The sequence below is a fragment of the Sminthopsis crassicaudata genome, chromosome 1 (assembly GCF_048593235.1).
Source record: "Sminthopsis crassicaudata isolate SCR6 chromosome 1, ASM4859323v1, whole genome shotgun sequence".
Lineage (NCBI taxonomy): Eukaryota > Metazoa > Chordata > Mammalia > Dasyuromorphia > Dasyuridae > Sminthopsis > Sminthopsis crassicaudata.
Genome location: NC_133617.1, coordinates 577,846,843 through 577,866,640, shown reverse-complemented (window position 1 = coordinate 577,866,640; position 19,798 = coordinate 577,846,843). Strand labels below are relative to the sequence as shown.

The window sequence follows — 19,798 nt, the reverse complement described above, 5'->3', positions numbered from 1 at the left end:
AGATAAAAATTCACAAGGAGATAAAACATACTAAGATAAATATTAATGGGGAAAATGGCTTCAACTACTTAATAAGCCAAAGTAAACAAGGCTGTACAAGTTTCTGAAGAGTATGATTTTTTGGCTAGTCCTTGCACAAAGTGTATCAGTTTCCATGGAATGAAATGAGGAATACTATTTTCTATTTAAGAAGTTAGAACCGATAATATGTTCACTAAATTAAAGATGAATTTAAAAGTGGCTGAACATGGCAATATATTAATATTAATGCTATATAAATAATTTTAACATCCATAGCACTTTGCTTTGAGATGTTAACACTTCAATTGTAAAATGAACATGTTGAGAAACCATGTGCAATTGGAAATAACTCGGAATTTGGGGATCAGACTGATTGAGTGGGAATCTTTGATTCTGTTACTTAGTATTTGTATGATCTTGGCCAAAAATTCTTTCACCAGGACTTTATTTCATGCAACTAAAAAATTAAGAGATTGGAAAATACTGCTGTATTGATATAGATGTTTGAATCTATAGATGGAAATCTGCATGTCAATATTAACATAGATCTATATTAAACCTATGTCTCAATTTGCTTAGCTATAAATGGGGAATGATAAATACCACCTATCCTACCTACTTGAGAGGACTTGATTGTAAAAATTAACTGAGATGAGGCATATGAAAACACTCTAAAAATTATGAAGTATTTGAATAGAGAGTAATTATTACAAAACTGACTCATATTGTGGGAAAACTACACATTGCAAGATTTTACCATAGAATCAATAGTGGTAAGCCTATAAACAATTAAACCAAATGTGTAGTTTTTCCATAATAGGAATTAATTTATTGGTTAACCAGAACTCTTAAAATATTGTTACATTCCAAAAAAGACTATAAAACTTCAAAACTTTAGAAGACACATGGAAGTGGCTTTGATTATATCTCATATATACCTGTTGGTTCAGCAAATATCAACATTGATAAACTACTGAAGATATTTCCTTTACAAATGGCATGTGTCATTGAAGAAGGGATTAAATACAGGGCTAAGCACTACTCAAATCTACTTCATCACAACAAATTCTGTGAAAAAGGTGCTTTTATGATCCCAATTTTACGGTTAAGAAAAAAAAAAAAAAAAAAAGAGTCAAATCAAAGGCCAAGCGACTTGTCCAGGATCTCATATGAAGACAATTAGCATATTACAATGGTGTGGATTCGGAAGTTAAAGGGTTATGGAAGAAATTCTTAGTTTGGAAGGCTCTTAATTTTAGATTTATTTCTTCCCAAAGATTAAGTTTAACACTATAAAGATTATCTTAACATTTGTTGAATTAAAAGCTCAGGGAAAAGAACCATGTTGTGTATAAACTATAAAAGTACAAATCAGCATGACTTTTTAACTACATTCAAAATTTTTAAATAATTTGAAATACTTTTAGCAAGAGAAGATCAAATATTTTTATTAATTGTAATAAAAACTATTTTAGATGAAGGAATTAGTTTTTTAAAGTACCAAATGGCAAATTAGTAAAGATTTTATATAAAACCTTTGCTGTTTTCTACTTCTGACAATATACCTCAATGCTTACATGTTTTAAAATCCATAAAATAAATGTAAAACACTTCACCCACACACCCAAAGCCTACTACATTTAGGACTAAGAATTAGGATTTTCTAAAAATGGAATGGAATTGATAATACATTTTTCAAATGTAAAAATCTATGAATTATTATCCCAAACACCAAATAAGAAAACCTTTATGAAATATTGAGAGAACTTCCTAGAAAGTTTAAGATAAAAAGAAATCTTTCTGGGGCAGCTAGATGGCACAGTGGATAGAGCACCAATCTAAAAGTCAGGAAGAATTGAGTTCAAATAAGAAATCATTTATATTTTACTAGCTGGAAGAGAAACAGGGAAGGGGGAACGGACCTCCTCCAAGGCTTTTTAAAATTTATTCTTTTCATACTTGTAAAGCAAAAACAAAAAAGAAAAATCCAACAAAACTCTCCGCTCTCTCCCTCCCCAAAAACATCAAAAAACCTTCCAAATGACAATCCATATTTTCAAAGAAGCCTTTAAATTATTTCTACCAACCTTCAGATTTTAATTTTGTAAGAACAAAAATCAGGTAGTTGTTAAAATCAGGGTATTGGTTGAGTTGTTCCAGTTTCTAGAGCAAAGTGTAGTTAAGGAAAAATTTCAAGATAACCTAAGAGAAATAAGTGTTACATGAAAAAAAAATTAAAGCATTCCATGTTTTTATCTTTTTGTTTTCATCAGGACTAAGATTTCTAAGATTATTAAACCTGACATTACCGCTTACAGTTGATTCAACTGTTTAGCCCTTAATAAGTAGCTTAAGAAAAAGGTTACCAAAATAACTTAGAACTCAAGATTGTAAAATCAGTGTAATGTGTTTTTAAATGTGCACGTTTATCCATAACTCTTTAGTAATCTTGCATAGCTTGATTCTTTATCTCTCAATCCTGTTAGATAATTATCACCTTTCCAAAGCAAAAATATTCACAATTCATGGTAACCCATCAATGACAATTCAACTACAACAGTTCTACAAGTGTCCCTATCCCCAAAGATTTATCACATTGATTCAGATTTGCAGGTATTTCACTGATGACTATGGGTAACAGTGACATAATGTTCTACTAAATTTTCCATGCTCCTTGATTCTCAAACTGCTCATTTACTCAGCAACTGAATTTCATTAAAAAAAAAAAAAATGACACTACAAATGCAAAAGTATCAGCCAGAACTTGTTGATGCTTTACTCATTTCTGATTAAATCTGATACAAACTATAGTTATAAGAATATTTGCTGTTTACTAAATAAAGCCTTCTCAAGGCTCAATGGACCACATAAAAATTAATAAGTATGAATTTAAGACAAGTGAGAAAAAAAAAAAAAAAAAAAAGCAAAAACGTGCAAATTCTTTCTATTCCCAACAGACTGAAAAGCAAACTAAGGATTCTTTAACAACGGACAAGATTCATTTTAGAGGGAATTCAGTAATGGTTTTAACAGAATAAAAGTTGACCTCCATGATTTTTATTTGCCATATATAACATTTTATTGATAAGCAAATTTTCTTACAGTATAATAATTCCATATTACTGAAATTTCTCATTAAAAAAAAATCTCTAAGTTACTTTTAAATAATTAAAAGCTGAATGGTAGCACTCTTTCCCAAAAAATGAAGTAAATGGCAAAGTATTAAGTCATCACTTTGAAATAAATTCTCCTGTCTAGGTAAAGACCTGAATTCATTTTGTTGTTAGAAGAGGCCCATCATGCAAATTTTATATCTAGATAATCTGAAAAAAGTTTTAACAAGTTTCAAGCATTTTGACCTTACTAACGGGTAATCCAATTTCCAAAAAATTATAAAATATCATTTGATCAAACAGAAAAGCAAAATCCTAAGTTAGTTTTCCTTATTTGGGGGTTGCACGTTATATAACTGATTTTTACCTCAGAACAGACTACATTATATATACTGTCTTACATGATATTCTCATGATTCACTAATACAGACAATCTAGGTAGTAATTTGAAGACTTCACTAGCAATCTATAATCGTTTTTATAATGTTACTTTTCACAATACCAAGAGGCTGTTAGTTATGACATCATAAGTATGCCACAACCATGGAACTCAGCAAAACTGAAAACTCCAACTGGCTAGAGATCAAATAAATATTCCTCTTGCTCGTTACAGCTTTCCAGAAGTCACCTTTATATTGTAGCAATTTTTTTAAAAAATCTTAAAATGAATACTTTTGAATAACTATCATTTTCTCTCAAAAACATGGAAAGTGTATTTCCCAACAGTTTAATTAACTATTCATAAGCTCTAGCCAGAAAATGCCTAACTATACTCGCTTCCCACACATCAAGAAATACAATTTGGCTGCAACTTCCCTCCTTTATGCCATTCTATTAAATATCAACTAATTCTATGCACTTCCACATATCAAGGAATAAAGTTGACGTAACTTCCTTCACGTAAGTAATTTCTATTAAAGCATTATAAATATAAAAGACTAACAGTCTATAAATTTTATTCTCTTGAGATGCTTTTAAATAAAGGCAACTCCACGTTGTCAGCTCGGAAAAAAATTTTCTATATTTCGTTCTAGATTTGAGATTTTATTTCAGCAAAAGGACAAATAATTAAAGCAGAGATTTTTAAAAACTAAACCAACAGCAACCAAAAACCAAACCCAAAACCCGCCTTGGGTTTTGGACAAAAGTCAGCAACAAGAGAATTGTATCCTCCTCCTTGGGTTTGTTTTTTTTTTTTTTTGGGGGGGGGAGATGTCTGTGTCTGGGGGAAAACGGGTAAAGAGTAACCAGAATACTACTTTCCCCCCAGTTTGGGGCATGCCCGAGAGTGTGCTTCCTCTTTCTCCCTGGAGCCTGTCCCCAGCCCCCCAGAAACTGGAGGCGCTTCCCCCCTCCTCCGCCCCCGCCCCCACCCCCACCCCCGGGGTCGCCAGTCTTGTGGGAGCCAAGGCTTTAAAAAGAAAACCCCAGCTTGGAGCCGGGAGGCAACAGGTGTTACGCTGCCCCGCCACGGGGTGGGGTGAGGCCCGGCCGAGTCCCCCTCCGGTCCCCAGGCCTGGCGGGCCGAGAGCATAAACGCGACCCCGCGCCCGGGCCGGGCCAGGCCGAACAGGGCCCCGCGCGAGGCTCCTCCACCTCCTCCATGGCGGGCAGGAGGGCGGCCCCGCGCCTCCGTCCTCCCCGGCCCCGGCCCCGGCCCCCGCCCCCAGCCCCGGCCACCAAAGCGAGGCTCATTGTGTAGGCCCCGGCCGCCAACCAGGAGGCCGCTCGTCCCGCGCCGGGACTCTAGCTTGCCCGCGATCCGCCAGGAAACCGGAGGCTGCGAGGTCCCGCGCACATGCGGCCCGAGGCCGCCGCCCGCTCCGGCCGGAAGCCGGCGCCCCTCCGCGAGCCCGAGAGCTCGTGGCACGCCTCTCCCCGCGCGCCAAGCCTGGGAAGGCTGCAGGGAGTGGGAGTGAGGAAAGGGAAGAAAGCCCAAGGGGAGGGGGTTGCAGGCGCCCTCTCGCCGCTCCCTTAACGGCCCCTTTTGGGGGGCCCAGGCCCCAAGAGGGACGATGCGGTGCGAGCCCCGGCCAGCCCTACCACGGCCACCGCCGCGCGGGGCGGAGTGGGGGAGGGGAGCGGAGCCGAGCGGGCCGGGAAGCACGGGGGACCCCGCGGCGAGGAGCGGCGGCGGCGAGGCCCGCGGAAAGGATACTTGTTGCACGGTTCTCTGGGTGGAGGTGTCCGGGGACTGGGACTCTTTGAGCAGCTGCAGGATTTGCTGAAGCCCTTGCTCGTCGGGTTTCCACTCATACTCCATCTTGGTTTGCTGCAAATAAAGCCAGACACAGGAAGAGACGGAGCCAATATTAACTCTCTGTGCACAGGCCCCAGAGCTGCCCGCCCCGGGGCAGTTTTGCCCCCTCCCCCCCCCACGCTCGCGGTCCCGCAGCGCCCCCCCCCCCCTCACCCCGGGACCTGCCTGGGTTGCAGGATTTGGAGCCTTTGGAACGGGAGAGCGAACCTAACAGTTGCCAGCAGCAGGGCCGCCAAGGTCTGCTGCTGCTGCTGCTGCTTTTGCTGCTGCTTGCTTCTTCTGGTGCTGGTGTTGCTGCTGCTGCTGCCGCGGCCGCTGTTGCTGTGTGCACGGAGCCGACCAGACTGAGTCACGGCGAATTTGCAATCTGGCCCTAAGATCCGCTCCGAGGATCCCCCTGGGTCCTAATGCCGGCCTGCTTCCTCTGCCGAAGCCCGCAGATCGTCCCGGGTGCAGAGCAGAGCCTCTTTCCGCTAACAATTTAACCCTAAGGAAAACTAACCGATTTAAAAAACAAAAACAAAAAAACTGAGTTAAAAAAATCAACTCAAAAGATGATTTACGAAAAACCAGAGTCTCTTCTGATGTCTCGGTTTTGTTTTGTTTTGTTTTTTACTTAGTAGCTACTTGGCCAAAACATTGAAATAGAGGGTCCTTGTACACACTAGCCAAAAGAAAGCCTCCAACAGGGAGCAAGCAGTAATTTGTGTAACTCTGGGGCGACACACAAACACACAATCACATAGATGATCAATTCTATATAATGAACATTATTGGGGTTTTTTCCCAATTTTTCTAAAAAGATGATTTCCTATTTTAACAAAATTGCAACATACCTGAAACAACCTTATGGAGGATTTCACAAAATGTCACTGAAAAGTCTATGTTGCCCCTATTTCACCTTTCGAATTTAAAACGGTCATAACAATAATGCACTTTGGCTTCGGACCATGAACAGTGAGCACAAAAACACTGAGAAAGATGCATTAGGTTTTTTTGGTTTTGTTTCAGGCAACTGAGGCAGGGAAAAATTAAGTGACTTGCCTAAGAGTGGAGAACTCTTAGTGACAAGATGACAACATCTATCAGTTCAGATTTCCCACCTATACCAATCAGCAATTTCCCTTCCCTGCTTGGATTAATTTGGTAAATATGAATGTATCATTAAAACTAAATAAACATGAGCCAATATCATTGCTATAAATATGCATTTTATGTTATGTTGATAAATTTATCGGATTTTTAATCTAGGTGGACCAAGTTTGATTTTAAAGAGTTTTGAGAGATTTCACCTGGAAGCTTCCAGATGTGCAACACTGCTAGATTTTGTTAATTGCATTTATTGACTTTTTTTTATTACTCTCTTAAAAATTTTCTTAAGGGAGAGATTTCTGGGAAGGAAAGGGTAAGGGGTATAAGGATACATACAGCGTGAAAAGCAGGCATTATCAAAATAAGCTGAGGAAAGTTTGGCTTCCTCTGATTTTAGAACCCAAATACTTCTTGAGCTAGGACCAATGGTCCCACCAATGCTTTGGGAAGATAATTTTGCTTAATAATTCTGTAAAGGACAGACTGAAGAAGGGAAAACACTGAAACCAGGGAGACATATTAGGGCAATATTGCTGTAGTTCAGCTAAGTTTGGTGATGAAATATAATTGAACAAATCTGTCTTTCAACCAGCAGGATGATTTCAGAGAGGCCTGGAAAGACGTACATGAACTGATGCTAAGTCAATGAGCAGAACCAGGAAACCACTGTACACGAAACCACAAGATTATATGATGATCAATTCTGATGGACACGACTCTTTCCAACAATGAGATGATTCAGACCAGTTCCACTTGTTCAGTAATGAAGGGAGCCATCTACACCCAGAGAGAGTACCATGGGGAACCAAGTGTGGAACACAACATCGCATTCTCACTCTTTCTGTTGTCTTTCGCTTGCATTTTGATTTCTTTCTCAGTTTTTTTCTTTTTGATCCAATTTTTCTTGTGCAGCAAGATAACTGTATAACTATGTATACATATATTGGATTTAACATATATTTTAACATATTTAACGTGTATTGGACTAACTGCCATCTAGGGGACGTGGTAAGGGGAATGAGGAGATAAATTGGAACAGAAGATTTTGCAAGGGTTGATACTGAAAAATTACCCATGCATATGTTTTGTAAATACAAAGGTTTAATAAAATTTTTAAAAAAAGAAAATCTGTTTTTTTTTAAAAAGAGAAATCAAATTAGAAAAAGTCCAGAATTTGGTTGGCTCATAGATCATAGCAAATCCATGGAGTCAGGGGACTTTGTGAGACCCTGAGCTGAGTAGCAAAGTAAGGTCCAGATAAGTGATTTGCTTAATTTATAAAATGTAAATATTTGTATCTTCTCCTCACTCTAAAGTCTTAAGAAGGGGATGAAGCAGGATTTCTTTTCCTTTTTTTCCCCTGAGGCAATTGGGGTTAAGTGACTTGCCCAGGGTCACACAGCTAAGAAGTGTTAAGAGATTAAGTGTTAAAATCAAATTTGAACTCAGGTCTTCCCGACTTCAGGGCTGGTGTTGTATCCATTGCGCCACCTAGCTGCCCTTGCAGCAGGATTTCTTAAAACATTTTCCACTCTCAATCCCTTTTTGCCCAAGAAATTTGTATGTGACTCCAGATATATAGATATACAAAATAGGTATACAGATCAAACATTTACTGATAATAAATCATGATTTTGCAACCCCCACATTCAGTTATGAGACTCAGATGGGGTCTTGAACCACAGTCTAAGAAGCTAGGGGGTACAGGATATATTTGTTATCTCAATGGTGTAGAGAACAACAAAATAAAGAAATCCTTCTACCAATGTTAACTGGCACCTTCTCTGCAAATTATAGTCTTAGAGAGTTGCTTAGTGCACCAAGAGTCACACAATCTGTATGTGACTAAGATAAATCTTGGATCCAGATCACGTGGTCCCTAGGCCACTGGGCCAGGCTAGCATACTTTAACAGCTTTATTTTCAAAAGTCCTATGACTTAAAGACAAAGGTCTTCCTCTATTGAGGATTTTTTAAAAAATCTAATCGATAACAAACTTTAATTGATTATACTATTGCTGTCCACTGTTATCCTTTTTTCTTGCCAAAAGGCAATCCTGCCTTCTTCTGATTCACCCATCCAGTCTCTTCTTTATTATCCCAAGCTAAGAGGCCTTTGCTCTTACTAGTCTAGTGAAACTGGTCTTTCTAAGGTGATCAATAACTTCCTTATCACCAAATTCAGTGGCTATTTCTTTGTCATTCTTTCACATTGATTTCATTCTTGGCTATGGGGCTATATTTAAATCGTTGTCCCTGTACTTCTGTGACGCTAATATATAATCTATACCTCCTATGTCTCTCTCTATTTTCTCTTCCTCCACCCATCTCCATAAATGTGGCCATTTGACAAGATTCATTCTTTACTCCTTTTTTTCTGTTTCCCCCCATTTTCTTTGAAGGTGACAAATAATTATTGTTTCAAATATCCTTTCCCCAAAGGCGATCACACCATACTCATCATCCCTAGTCCTAACTTTACTCCTGAGCTCTAAGAAGCCCCAAAGACCAGTGGATCGACTCCTACTCCACATATCTAAAACCAGGTATTCCTCCCCACACTATCCTCATTGTGCTAATTATGTGTTGTTCTTCCTATCATCCATACTGGAAATCTATAAGGAAACTTCTGACTCCTACTCCCTTGACCCCTATCCAATTAATCACCAAATTCTATTTAACCTTCAAAATATCTCTTGAATTTATTCCCTTAATATTGCCTCTACCGTGACTCTAGTTCAGACTTTTATCATCTCCCACCTAGATTACAATTTTTCTTTTCCTTTCTTTCCCTCTTTTTCTCTCCCTCTTCCTATCATTCATTTTCTCTCTCCCCTTCCTTCTCCTCCTCTGTTCCTTTTTTTCTCTCTTCTCCCTTCCTCTTCCCTATTTTCTCTCCTTCTTCCTCTTTTTCTCTTCTATCCTTTTCTCCTTCTTTCTCTCCCTTTTTTCATGGTGTATATGTGTGTGTGTGTGTTAAGAGAGAGAGAGAAAGAGATAGACAGAGACAAACAGAGAAACGGAGACAGAGACACAGACAGAAAGGGGGAAGAGAGAGAGGGAGGGAGATAGATCTCTGTCTTTACAGAGAGAGTGAGAGAAAGAGAGAAATAGAAACACACAGAGAGACAGAAAGGGGAAAAGAGAGGGGGGGGAACATACAGAGATAGAGAGCAAGAAAGAGAGAGACAGAGAGAGAAACAGAGAGAAAAACAGAGACACAGATCCAGAGACACAGAGAGAAAGACAAAAAGGGAGGACAGAGACAGAGCAAGAGAGAGAGAGACAAACAGAAACAGGAAGAGAGACAGGGAAGACAGACAGAAACAGGAGAGAGAGGGAGGGAGGAAGAGAGGACAACAACAAATAAAGAGAAAAGGAAGGGAGAGACAGATTCCCAGTTCCTATTAACAGCCCTTAATCTTCATACAAAACTACTTTGACCATTTTATTTCCCTGTCCGATCACTTTTAAGGGCTTCAGGGGCTTTCCTTCTTCCCAGCAAAGCAAACAAAAGGCTCCACATTTTGGGGGGACCTAAGCTGGAGAAGTTCAACTAGGATGATGAAGAGTGCTCTCAGTTCAAGCCACATGAGAACTCGTTAAAAGAACTGAGAGAATGGACTGGGAAAGAACATGACAGTTGTCTTCTAGTATCTGAAGGGCTGTCATATGGAAATGGAATTATACTTGTTTTGCTTGGCTTTAGAAGGCACCACAACTAGAAACAATGAGCAGAGATTCGAGGGAAAACTTTCTAACAAACAAACTCCTCCAAAAGGGGTAGAGCTTACTCTGGGGGCGATGCAGGATTTTTTGTCAGATACTGGGTGGACTAGATGATTTTTTTTGTATGATGACTATCATACAAAAAAAAAAAATAGAAAATTACTCACTGTTTTCAATTGACTGACCTTCTATATAAGAGAATCTGTCTAATACCACATTCCCCATTTCTTTAAGTTTAGACAATTATTACTAATCATAAGGTTTGTTGAGTTGTTTTTATATGTGAAAGAATTAACATATAATTCTTTCCCATAACACAGAAACATAAATTTCTACAATCAATTTCAAATGTGCTGGAAAAAAAAATTAACACTTGGGCAAGTCATTTAATCCCAATTGCCTCAGCAAAAGAAAAAAGAGAAGTATCCTGCTTTTCTTTTGGTTAAAAGCTGTAGGAAAAGATGAGAATGGGAAAAAAAATCTATTTCTAACTTTCTCCCTTTTCTTGGGTATTGGACAGTCTGTAGTTTAAATGAATCTTGAAAGATGTTGTTTAATCATCTTCAGTCATGTTCAGCTCTTGTGACATCACATCTTTTCTTTTCTTTTCTTTTCCCTCCCTCCTTCCCTTCCTTCCTTCCTTCCTTCCTTCCTTCCTTCCTTTTCCTTCCTTCCTTCCTTTTCCTTCCTTCCTTCTTTCCTTCCTTCCTTCCTTTTCTTTCTTTCTGCTGAAGCAATTGAGGTTAAGTGTCTTGCCCAGGGTCACACAGCTAGGAAGTGTTAAGTTTCTGAGGCTAAATTTGAATTGGAGACCTCCTGACTTCAGGGCTGACAATTAGCTACCCCCTAGCTGGCTCCTTCACTTGGGGTTTTCTTAGCAAAGATCCTGGAGTAATTTGCCATTGCTTTCTCTAACCCATTTTACAGAAAAAGAAAGTGAAGCAAATAGGGCTAAGTGTCCTGCCCAGGGTTACAGTTAAGCCAGATTTGAACTTAAAGATTAAGTCTTGGTTCCAGACCAAGTTCCCCATCTACTCTGCCACGTAGCTTCCCTAAACACTTCAATATTAATACTTTAATACTAGTACAATATTCAAGAATTTTAATGTACATTATTTGAGAATTTTCAATTGTCATTCAACTGGGGGAAAACATGGCTATCATTATGCATGAACCAGAGGGACTGATATCCTGAGAACACAGCTCCATGCTCCATGGGGCAGCTCCCACTACATCTATCTTAATAAATATACTTCAATACTTTAAAATATCTATAAATTCAAGAGCTTGGATGTTCCTCTTTCAGCACAGATCTGACAGACCTCTCATGTCAAAGTATCATTTTTGCATACTTTTAGTGGCAATTCAAAACATGAATGCCCTGGTGCCTTAACCTAGTGTTTAGTGACAGAGTAGTAACTAAGCCTTCTGATGTCAAAAAACTTGGTAAGAAAGGTAAAAGATCTCAAAGAACTCACAATCTATAAACAGGTGAACAATTTTGTACAAACAAGCTTTATACATGACAAACTGGTGATAATCAACAGAGAGAAAATATTAGCATTAGGAAACTGGCAAAGGCTTCCTGTGGAAGGTGGGAATATCTATCTGGGTCTTAAAGGAAGTCAAGAATCCAGGTGGTGAAGATGAGGAGAAAGAGACAAAATGAAAATGCTCATGTCCACATATGGAGTTTCTTGTGGGAGGAAAAGTGGATTGAAAGGCACTTGGAAAGAGTGAGGAGATACAAATGTAAGAAGATTGCAGAAGTTGGTGTGAGAATAGGGGAAAACACCAGAAAACTTTATAATTGATCCTGGATATGAGAGTTACTGGAATCTATTGAGTTGGAGGGGTATAAGGTGACATGGGTTCCTTCCTTCCTTTTTTCCTTTTTTTCAATCTTCCTTCATCCCTTCTATTTTTCTATAGTTCCTTCCTTCCTTCCTCCCTCCATAGTTCCTTTCTTTTCTTTCTCTCCTTTTTTTCTCCTCCCTCCCTCCTTCCTTCCTTGTTCAAGATTTTTCCATCATAGTAAAACATCAGAATTTACAAACTACTAACACACATTTTAAGAGTTTAGGATCTTAATGCTATGATGTGCTATTAGAATAAAAGTTTAGTGGAAATGGGAGGGGGGGGACTCAAAACCAAAACAAAACACTTTTTTAAATTAAAATATTTTGTATGGATAGGTAAGACAATTATTGACTGTTAATTTTTTTCTCAGTCATCTCCTTTTGGTACAAATTAAATCTGAGGTTATCTCCTTGGCCTTATTTTTGTTCTCCTTGGTGACATTTCTACTTATGTAGAGTCAAGAAGACCTGGGTTCAAATTCAGCCTCTGATATTTATTAATTGTGTTACCCTGGATAAGTCATCTAACCCTATTTGCCTCAGTTTCCTGATCTGTAAAATGATCAAGGAAATGGCAAACTACTCCAGTATAGGTGCCAAGAAAACCCTAAATGGGGGTCACAACTTACAAAAATAACAAATTGAGGATACAGTCAATGAGAGTGTTAAAAGGGAACAAGGCTTTCAAAACCAAAATTCACAGAGACCACATCTTTCCCTTCATAAAGTTAACCTAAATGAAAGATGCAGAGAATATTAGATCCCCACTGTGCTTATTGTTTGTTGATTATGAAAGAGTACTTGTATAACAGAGCAAAAAGGCTGCCTTACAGGCTCTTTAATAGTCAGGTAAATCTCCAGTCAAGCTTCAAGATAATTTAGGATTCTTTAGAAGAACACAAATAACCTCATTCAGTGATCTCTTGATAATAAACACTGGGCAAGTTCTGCGAAGAACAGGGTATGCTAGATTGGGGTACTCGCCATAGACAGAGGACATCAGGTACAGAGGATATCAGGTGCAGAGGACATCGGGTGCAGAGTCCAGGGGACACTCTCCGATGACTGCATCAAGCGCCAAGTCATTACAGAGCCTCCTGGAAGGGATCTGCAATCACTGGAATGAGGTTGGCCTATAAAGAAAGGCCTAATGGATTACAAAAAATTGCCCAGATTTCTAAATGTACTTGGATTGAAAGTCTATAAAGGCTGTTCAATAATATGCATATCTGAGACAGACAGGACAGATGGACAGTGAATTCTGCCCATAGATCAAAAGGAAGGAGACATCATAGTTGACAGATTTGGGGAAATGGTAGAGATCATTTTACCTACTAGAAGCAAATGAAAGCATGAAAGCAAAGGCCTATCTTTTCGATACTAATAACTGTAACAATATATAACATCTATAATAAATAATATAATAAATATATAAATTATATAAAATACTAATTGATGAGATATGGATGACAGTCATCTAAGTCTCTGGATATATTTCTTGGGATAAGCTTAAAATAATTTACTGTTTTAGAAGTAATCATCCTATTGTAGCCCCTGTGAATTGTGTAGCTGGGAAATATCTCCATTTATGCAGAGAGAGGATACAAGATGATTTTTACTCATTTGTCACCTGGTTGAACTTCTCTGGGACTTTTCTGACTTCTTAGACACTCCCTTCTGCCCCTCTGATGAAAAGTGGGGCCCTGAATTCTAAAAGCTCATTTAAAAAGGGATCTTAGCTCAGAACATTCCCTTACTTCTCTCTTAGCTTTAAGACTAGAATTTCTGACTTTTCCACCATGCTCCTCATACACATTTCTTCACTTCCATCCCTCTTCTAACTTCCTTTTGTATACCAGAAATCTTCCCCAATTAGACTATAAGCCCCCCCTACCCTCCCTGAAGCCAGGGGCTGTCCTTTCTTGTTTTAATTTGATTCTTGGTACTTAGCACAGGGCCAGGCATTTAATTAATGTTGAATGATTAAGTGCTTTGATGAATTTGATCAGTCAAATCTTGTAACAACCTTCACAAATGCTTTTAATACTGGATCACCAAAAGATGTTATGATGAAATAAAGACTAACCAAATAACAAAGTATGACATTTAGAGAATGCAATAGCTCAATGAATGGTGAAACAATTATGAAAAAGTAAACCAAGGGTAGTAAAACTGAGGAAAAAATTTTTTTTACATGATTGAGTCAGAATTTTAATGAAAAGGTGAAAGAATGTGATCAACGAGTGTTACTTTTTTAATGGAAAAAATTTTTTTTCAGTGGGGCTATGCAATTATATCTGTTACTAGAAAATTATTTTGAATAATAGAAGCTAATAGAGTAAAATAACAGAAGCTAAAAAGTAATCTAAAATTTTGAACCAAAGAAGAAAAAGATAAGTCAAATAGAAGAATCAACAGAAAATTATCCTAATTAGTTTGTGAATTCTGCAAACTTAGAGCCACCATTTTTCATGTGTTTGTATATTTCATAGAACCTAGAAGGATGTTGTGCTAGATTTACAGCTATAGGTACTCTAGAGATGGCTGACTGATTAAAGTACAACAATAATTTATTCCTAGAAAGAATTACATTATGAAATAATTTTTCAAATTACCCACCACCATTTTGTACAATTATATAACCCTGAAAGTGTTACTGTTTCTGCTTATCGGACATTTTGAACTGGATTTCTAATGAGGCATTTCGAACTCATTATCTCCAAAACAGAATTGATTTTATATATATATATATATATATATGTATGTATGTATGTATGTATAAAATTTCTTCTAGACTTTCTCATTTGGATCAAGGGTACCACCAATCTTTCCGGTCACCTAGATTCATAACCTTGAGAACTTATTTCCCCCACACATCCCCAAACAAATTTCAGTGGTTCCCCATTGCTTCTAGGATAAAATATATACATTTGGCATTTAAAGCTGCCCCCCATCCCATCCTATCCTTATAACACATTAACTATGCTCCATTCATTCTCTCAGTCTGCTGTTCGGGTAGCTTTCTCCTTATACTCAAGACTATTTCCTACTGTTATAACTTCGAATTTTCTCCCAGGTTAAAGTGCCCTTCCTTTTGACTTCTACTTCTAGGAATCCCAAGATTCAGATCAAGTGCCAAAAAACCTTTCTTTCCCCCCCCCCAAAAAAAAAAAAGACTTTTCTTATTCTCTCTAACTTCTATTGTCCCCCTGGTCTTCACCCCTTAGACTTTTATCTATATGTTTTGCATATTCCTAAATATATCTGAAAGTAATGTCTCAGAGGATCCTTTTATTTTTATCTTTACATTCTTAGTCCAGCATTTGAGGAATATTTGTTGACTGATTCATTAATTGCTCCACTTCAGTAACTGAAAGCCTATGCAGAGAATTTAAGTTAGAAATATACAAATCATTTATTTTCTTTTTCCAGGATTTTTTGTTTTTTGACCTTATGTGGGTTGACTGTTACTTATTCTGGTCTAAATACATAAATAGCTTGACAATTGAAGTGAGTGGTAATAAAGCTTGAACAAGTAAAATGTTCAAAGGTCAACCCAATCTACAAGCAAACCATCATTTTTTCCCCACCTTTACTGCCACTCCCACTCAAGTGTAACTTTTAGAGCCCCTCCTTCCTACCAACATTTTAAATATTTCCTATGTGCAATGAATGCACTACACTAGAGATGGTAGAAGACAGGGAAGGAAAGAACAGTGTAGATTTATTAATAAGAGCTAATATTTATTAAATAAGAGCTAATATTAGCCTTGGATAGCTAGTTCTTGACTAGAGTGGCCAGGTCTGGAGTCAAGAAGACTCATCTTTGTGAGTTCAAATCTTGCCTAAGACACTTACTAGAAGTGTTTCTTTGGGCAAGTCACTTAAATCTGCCTCAGTTTCCTCATCTGTAAAATGGGCTGGAGAAGGAAATGGCAAACTAGCACCATGTCTTTACCAAAAAAACCTCATAGGGTCCACAAAGAGACATGATTGTATAAAAATTAAAAAAAAAAAAAATCAGCTTTTCTTTTACTGATCCTAAGAAGCCCCCAAATTCTTTAGTGATGGGGATGTTTTTCTTTTCCTTTCCACTCTTTTTATTTCATTTCCAAGGTTTTGATAGGAGAGAGAAGCAGGATTCCCTAAACAATCTTTGAACAATTTCTCAAAGCCATTCCCTTTTGTCCATTATTAGACACACTCTGATTGCAGTGCTTATCACTTCTTACCTGGACTATTTTAATAGCTTCCTATAGGTTTCTGCCTAGCCTCTCCTCTCCATAAAGCTACCCCAAAAATCTTCCAAAGCATGGGTTTGACCATCTTGTTACAAAAGCTTCCATGCATTTTATTCCAGAATCAGGAGGGATGCAAACTCAGGCTCGATATTCAAGACTCCTTCCACAATCTGCTCTTGCCTACTCTTCCAGGCTTAGTTCTTCTGGACATAGATAGTCCTACTTTCTGCTCCTTGAACTTGACATGCCTTCCTTTTTCTGTCTCTGTGTACAGGCTGTCATTCAAGGAACCTGGATCATCACCGTCAGAGAAGACAGTTTAATACGGCATTTTAAGGTTTTCAAAATATTTGACATGTTAACTCATTTGATCTTACAGCAACCTTTGAGATAGGTGTTAGGACAGTTTAATACGGCATTTTAAGGTTTTCAAAATATTTGACATGTTAACTCATTTGATCTTACAGCAACCTTTGAGATAGGTGTTATGATTATCCCCACTTTTCAGATGAGTAAAAACTGAAGTAAAATAGATAAGTGACTTTCCCAGGGTGACACAACTAGAAAACATCTCAGGTGGTTATTTGAACTCATGTTTTTCTATGTCCAAGTACAGTTCTACCCACTGTGGCACTTAGCTTCTTAAGTATAACACAATAAATCATATTTAGTATGTAAACACATAATATATAAATATATTATTTAACTTAATAAATATAAATACAACAAATTATCACTTATAACCTGCAATATATCAATACACATATAATATGACATGTTATATAATACATTTTAAATAAGTATATTTTAACTTTAGTAACTATTATATTTACATACTAAGAAAATTTATCTGCTAATATATTGTGTCCTCCAGTAGACACATAAGCTCTAATTTATATCCCCAGGGTTTGTCATGGTATCTAATAAATGCTTATTGATTTTTTTTTTTTTTTAAGTCCTCTGTATATAACATATTACCTTGCTGAGAGTCAATATTTAATACCTGATTTTTGAACTGAATTCAATTTATGTCTTTTCCTTTTAAATCATGTGCTACTATCTCCTTCTTCATGAGACACAGGCCTCTCCCAAATTCCAAATCACAAGCAAACTCATTACAGTTGCATTTAAAGGCCTCAGTCTAGCTGTCTTATTTTCACCTAGATTTTAATCTAATAAACTATCCTTCTTCGGGGTTTCTTTTCTTCGATTTCCTTTAAGAGAAGCATTCTAAACTAGAAATAAAAGTCAGAAGATGAGATAAGGATCAATGTGAAAAACTTACTAGAATATTGAGAAAGAAGCATTTTGTACCAAAGTTAAGGACCAAAAATTAAGTCACATTTTTTTTAAGTATTAAAAAAGAAGTAAATGCCACATGGAGCAAAAATTGGATGTGATTAATGTTTTATTAGTATTATATTATAATTATTATAATTTATTATTATTATTAATAAACAAATTATTATTTAATTCCATGAATTATGGAAAACAGTAATGACTGAAGTCAGGTCAAAGCAGACACCTATACTGCAATACAGTAAAATAGAGGATAATATCACTAGCTTTGAGAAATGAGGAAAAAAAAAATCTGGGGGTTGGTAGTCATTTAGGGATTAATTTTTTAAATGCTCTATGTGAAAGCTTATCCAGACAAACAATTTCGTCCCTCAGATGTGTATGTACTGTCAAATCATATTTATCATATCAATTCATTGTGTATGCACAAATAATTTTATGAAACTTATACAACTACGGGGGAGTTAGTTATGCTACAAAATGCCTAAATATATGCAAATCCAAATTTATGAAATAGATAACAGTAGGGGGAGAGAAAATAAGTTCCCTTTTATACATAGTAAATTAAATTGTATAGTAAACATCCAATTTAAAATGCTTGAAAGGCAGGTTGGGGATTTAAGATTAGAGAATTTGGGGCAGAATGGGCAGATTTGGGAAATATCCAGCATGGAGATGGTAACTAAATCCATAGGAGCTGAGGAGATCAGCAAGTAAAGTAATATAGCAGGAGGGGGCTCTACTATTGAAGGGGACTTGACTAGGAAGAGGATCCTGCAAAGGAGACAGAGGAATAGTCACAAAAGGGGGAAGAAGAAGAGGAGAGACCGGATCCCTAAAACCTAGAGAGAACATTATCTATTGATAGAGTCAAAGGTTGCAGAGAAGTTAAGAATGAGGATGGGAAAAAGGCCATTGGATTTGGCGACTACAAGATCCAGACTAATATTGCCAAGAGCAGTTTTCATGGAATGATAAGGTTGGAAGTCGGGTTGTAAGAGGGTGAGAGCAGAAAAATCAAAGGCACCCATTATAGAAGCTTAGCTGCAAAGGGCAGAAGAGATACAGGATGACAGGAGGATGGAAGGATCAAATGAGAGTTTTTTCAGGATAGGGAAGACGTGGGCATGTCAGCAGGCAGTAAAATAAGCCAGTAGAGAGGGAAAGCCTGAAAATAAGTGCTGATTCCAGAGGGGGCCATCTGTGGCAAGAGCTAGGATGGAGTGAGATCACTTGTGTTGCTAAGGAGAAAAGCCACTTCGTCGTGTGAAATAAGGGTGAAGGAGAGGAAAGTGACAGGAGAAGGGAGAGAGAAGGGGGAATCCGTGGCAAATGACTTCATTTGTTTCAATAAACTAGGAGGCAAGGTCAGAACTCTTGATAAAATATGGTCAAGCAGGATGTTCCTTTTAGATTTATTTGTCAATGGCCACAAGCCACCCATGACTGATATAAATTCTAAGCCTTTTAAATATAGTTAAGTACAACTATTTAGAGAAAGCATCTTGTCAGTAAATGCCTGTAGGCATAGTAACAATGTCATAAACTCAAGGGTAGAAAAAAGGGTAATAATTTACTTTTTGGTTTATTTTGTCAAACTGGCACATGCACAACATTGAGAAAGTTAGAGGAAGTATAAGAGGGGAGTGATTCTAATGTAAAGTAGAAAGGCCACTGAATTTGGAGTCATTAGAATGAACTCAAGATCTGGGAATGTCTTTTGCCTTTCTTTGCATACCCCATGCTTTCAAGGCAGACATGAAATAAATGACTGACTTTGTGGAAATAATTTAACTCCTCAAAGCCTTAATTTCCTCATTTATAAAATGAGAGGACTTCCAAGGTCTCTTCAACCTTGATTTACATATGGGATCTGATAAATGATACTAATGCCTTGTTCGTCAATTTAAGTCCTTGATCCAGAACTCAAAAATTACAAAATATATTAGTACAAAGCACCCCAGATAAACTACTCATGACAAGTCCAAGAATTTCCTACATTATAAAAATTGTAGTAGTAGCAGTAACATGAGCAGTTATGCAAATACTCAAAATTCCAGAACATTTCTGAAATTATAATGTAAATGAAAAGTATGATTCAATTTTTTAGAATATACTTGATTTAGAAAACTATTATTCCTTTATTGTGAAGTGAGACATGTCTATATTATTGCTACTGTGAAGC

The 19,798-nt window shown here is 37.4% G+C and overlaps 1 protein-coding gene across 4 annotated transcripts in view; it reads right to left on the bottom strand.

The window, feature by feature from the left end:
• The window catches only part of TNPO1 (transportin 1), a 105,031-nt gene that overhangs the window by 61,157 nt on the left and 24,076 nt on the right, over window positions 1-19,798 (bottom strand). The window contains exons 2-4 of one of the 4 annotated variants that reach the window (XM_074282243.1): window positions 5,560-5,891; window positions 5,293-5,406; window positions 2,109-2,184 (exon numbers count right to left, since the gene is read on the bottom strand). In XM_074282243.1, the coding sequence (XP_074138344.1) occupies window positions 2,109-2,184; window positions 5,293-5,397 (181 nt within the window). In that variant the 5' untranslated portion in view covers window positions 5,398-5,406; window positions 5,560-5,891. Of the gene's footprint in view, window positions 1-2,108; window positions 2,224-4,851; window positions 4,960-5,292; window positions 5,407-5,559; window positions 5,892-19,798 lie in introns of those variants that run through there. The other 3 variants (XM_074282248.1, XM_074282244.1, XM_074282245.1) reach the window with 3 other exon arrangements.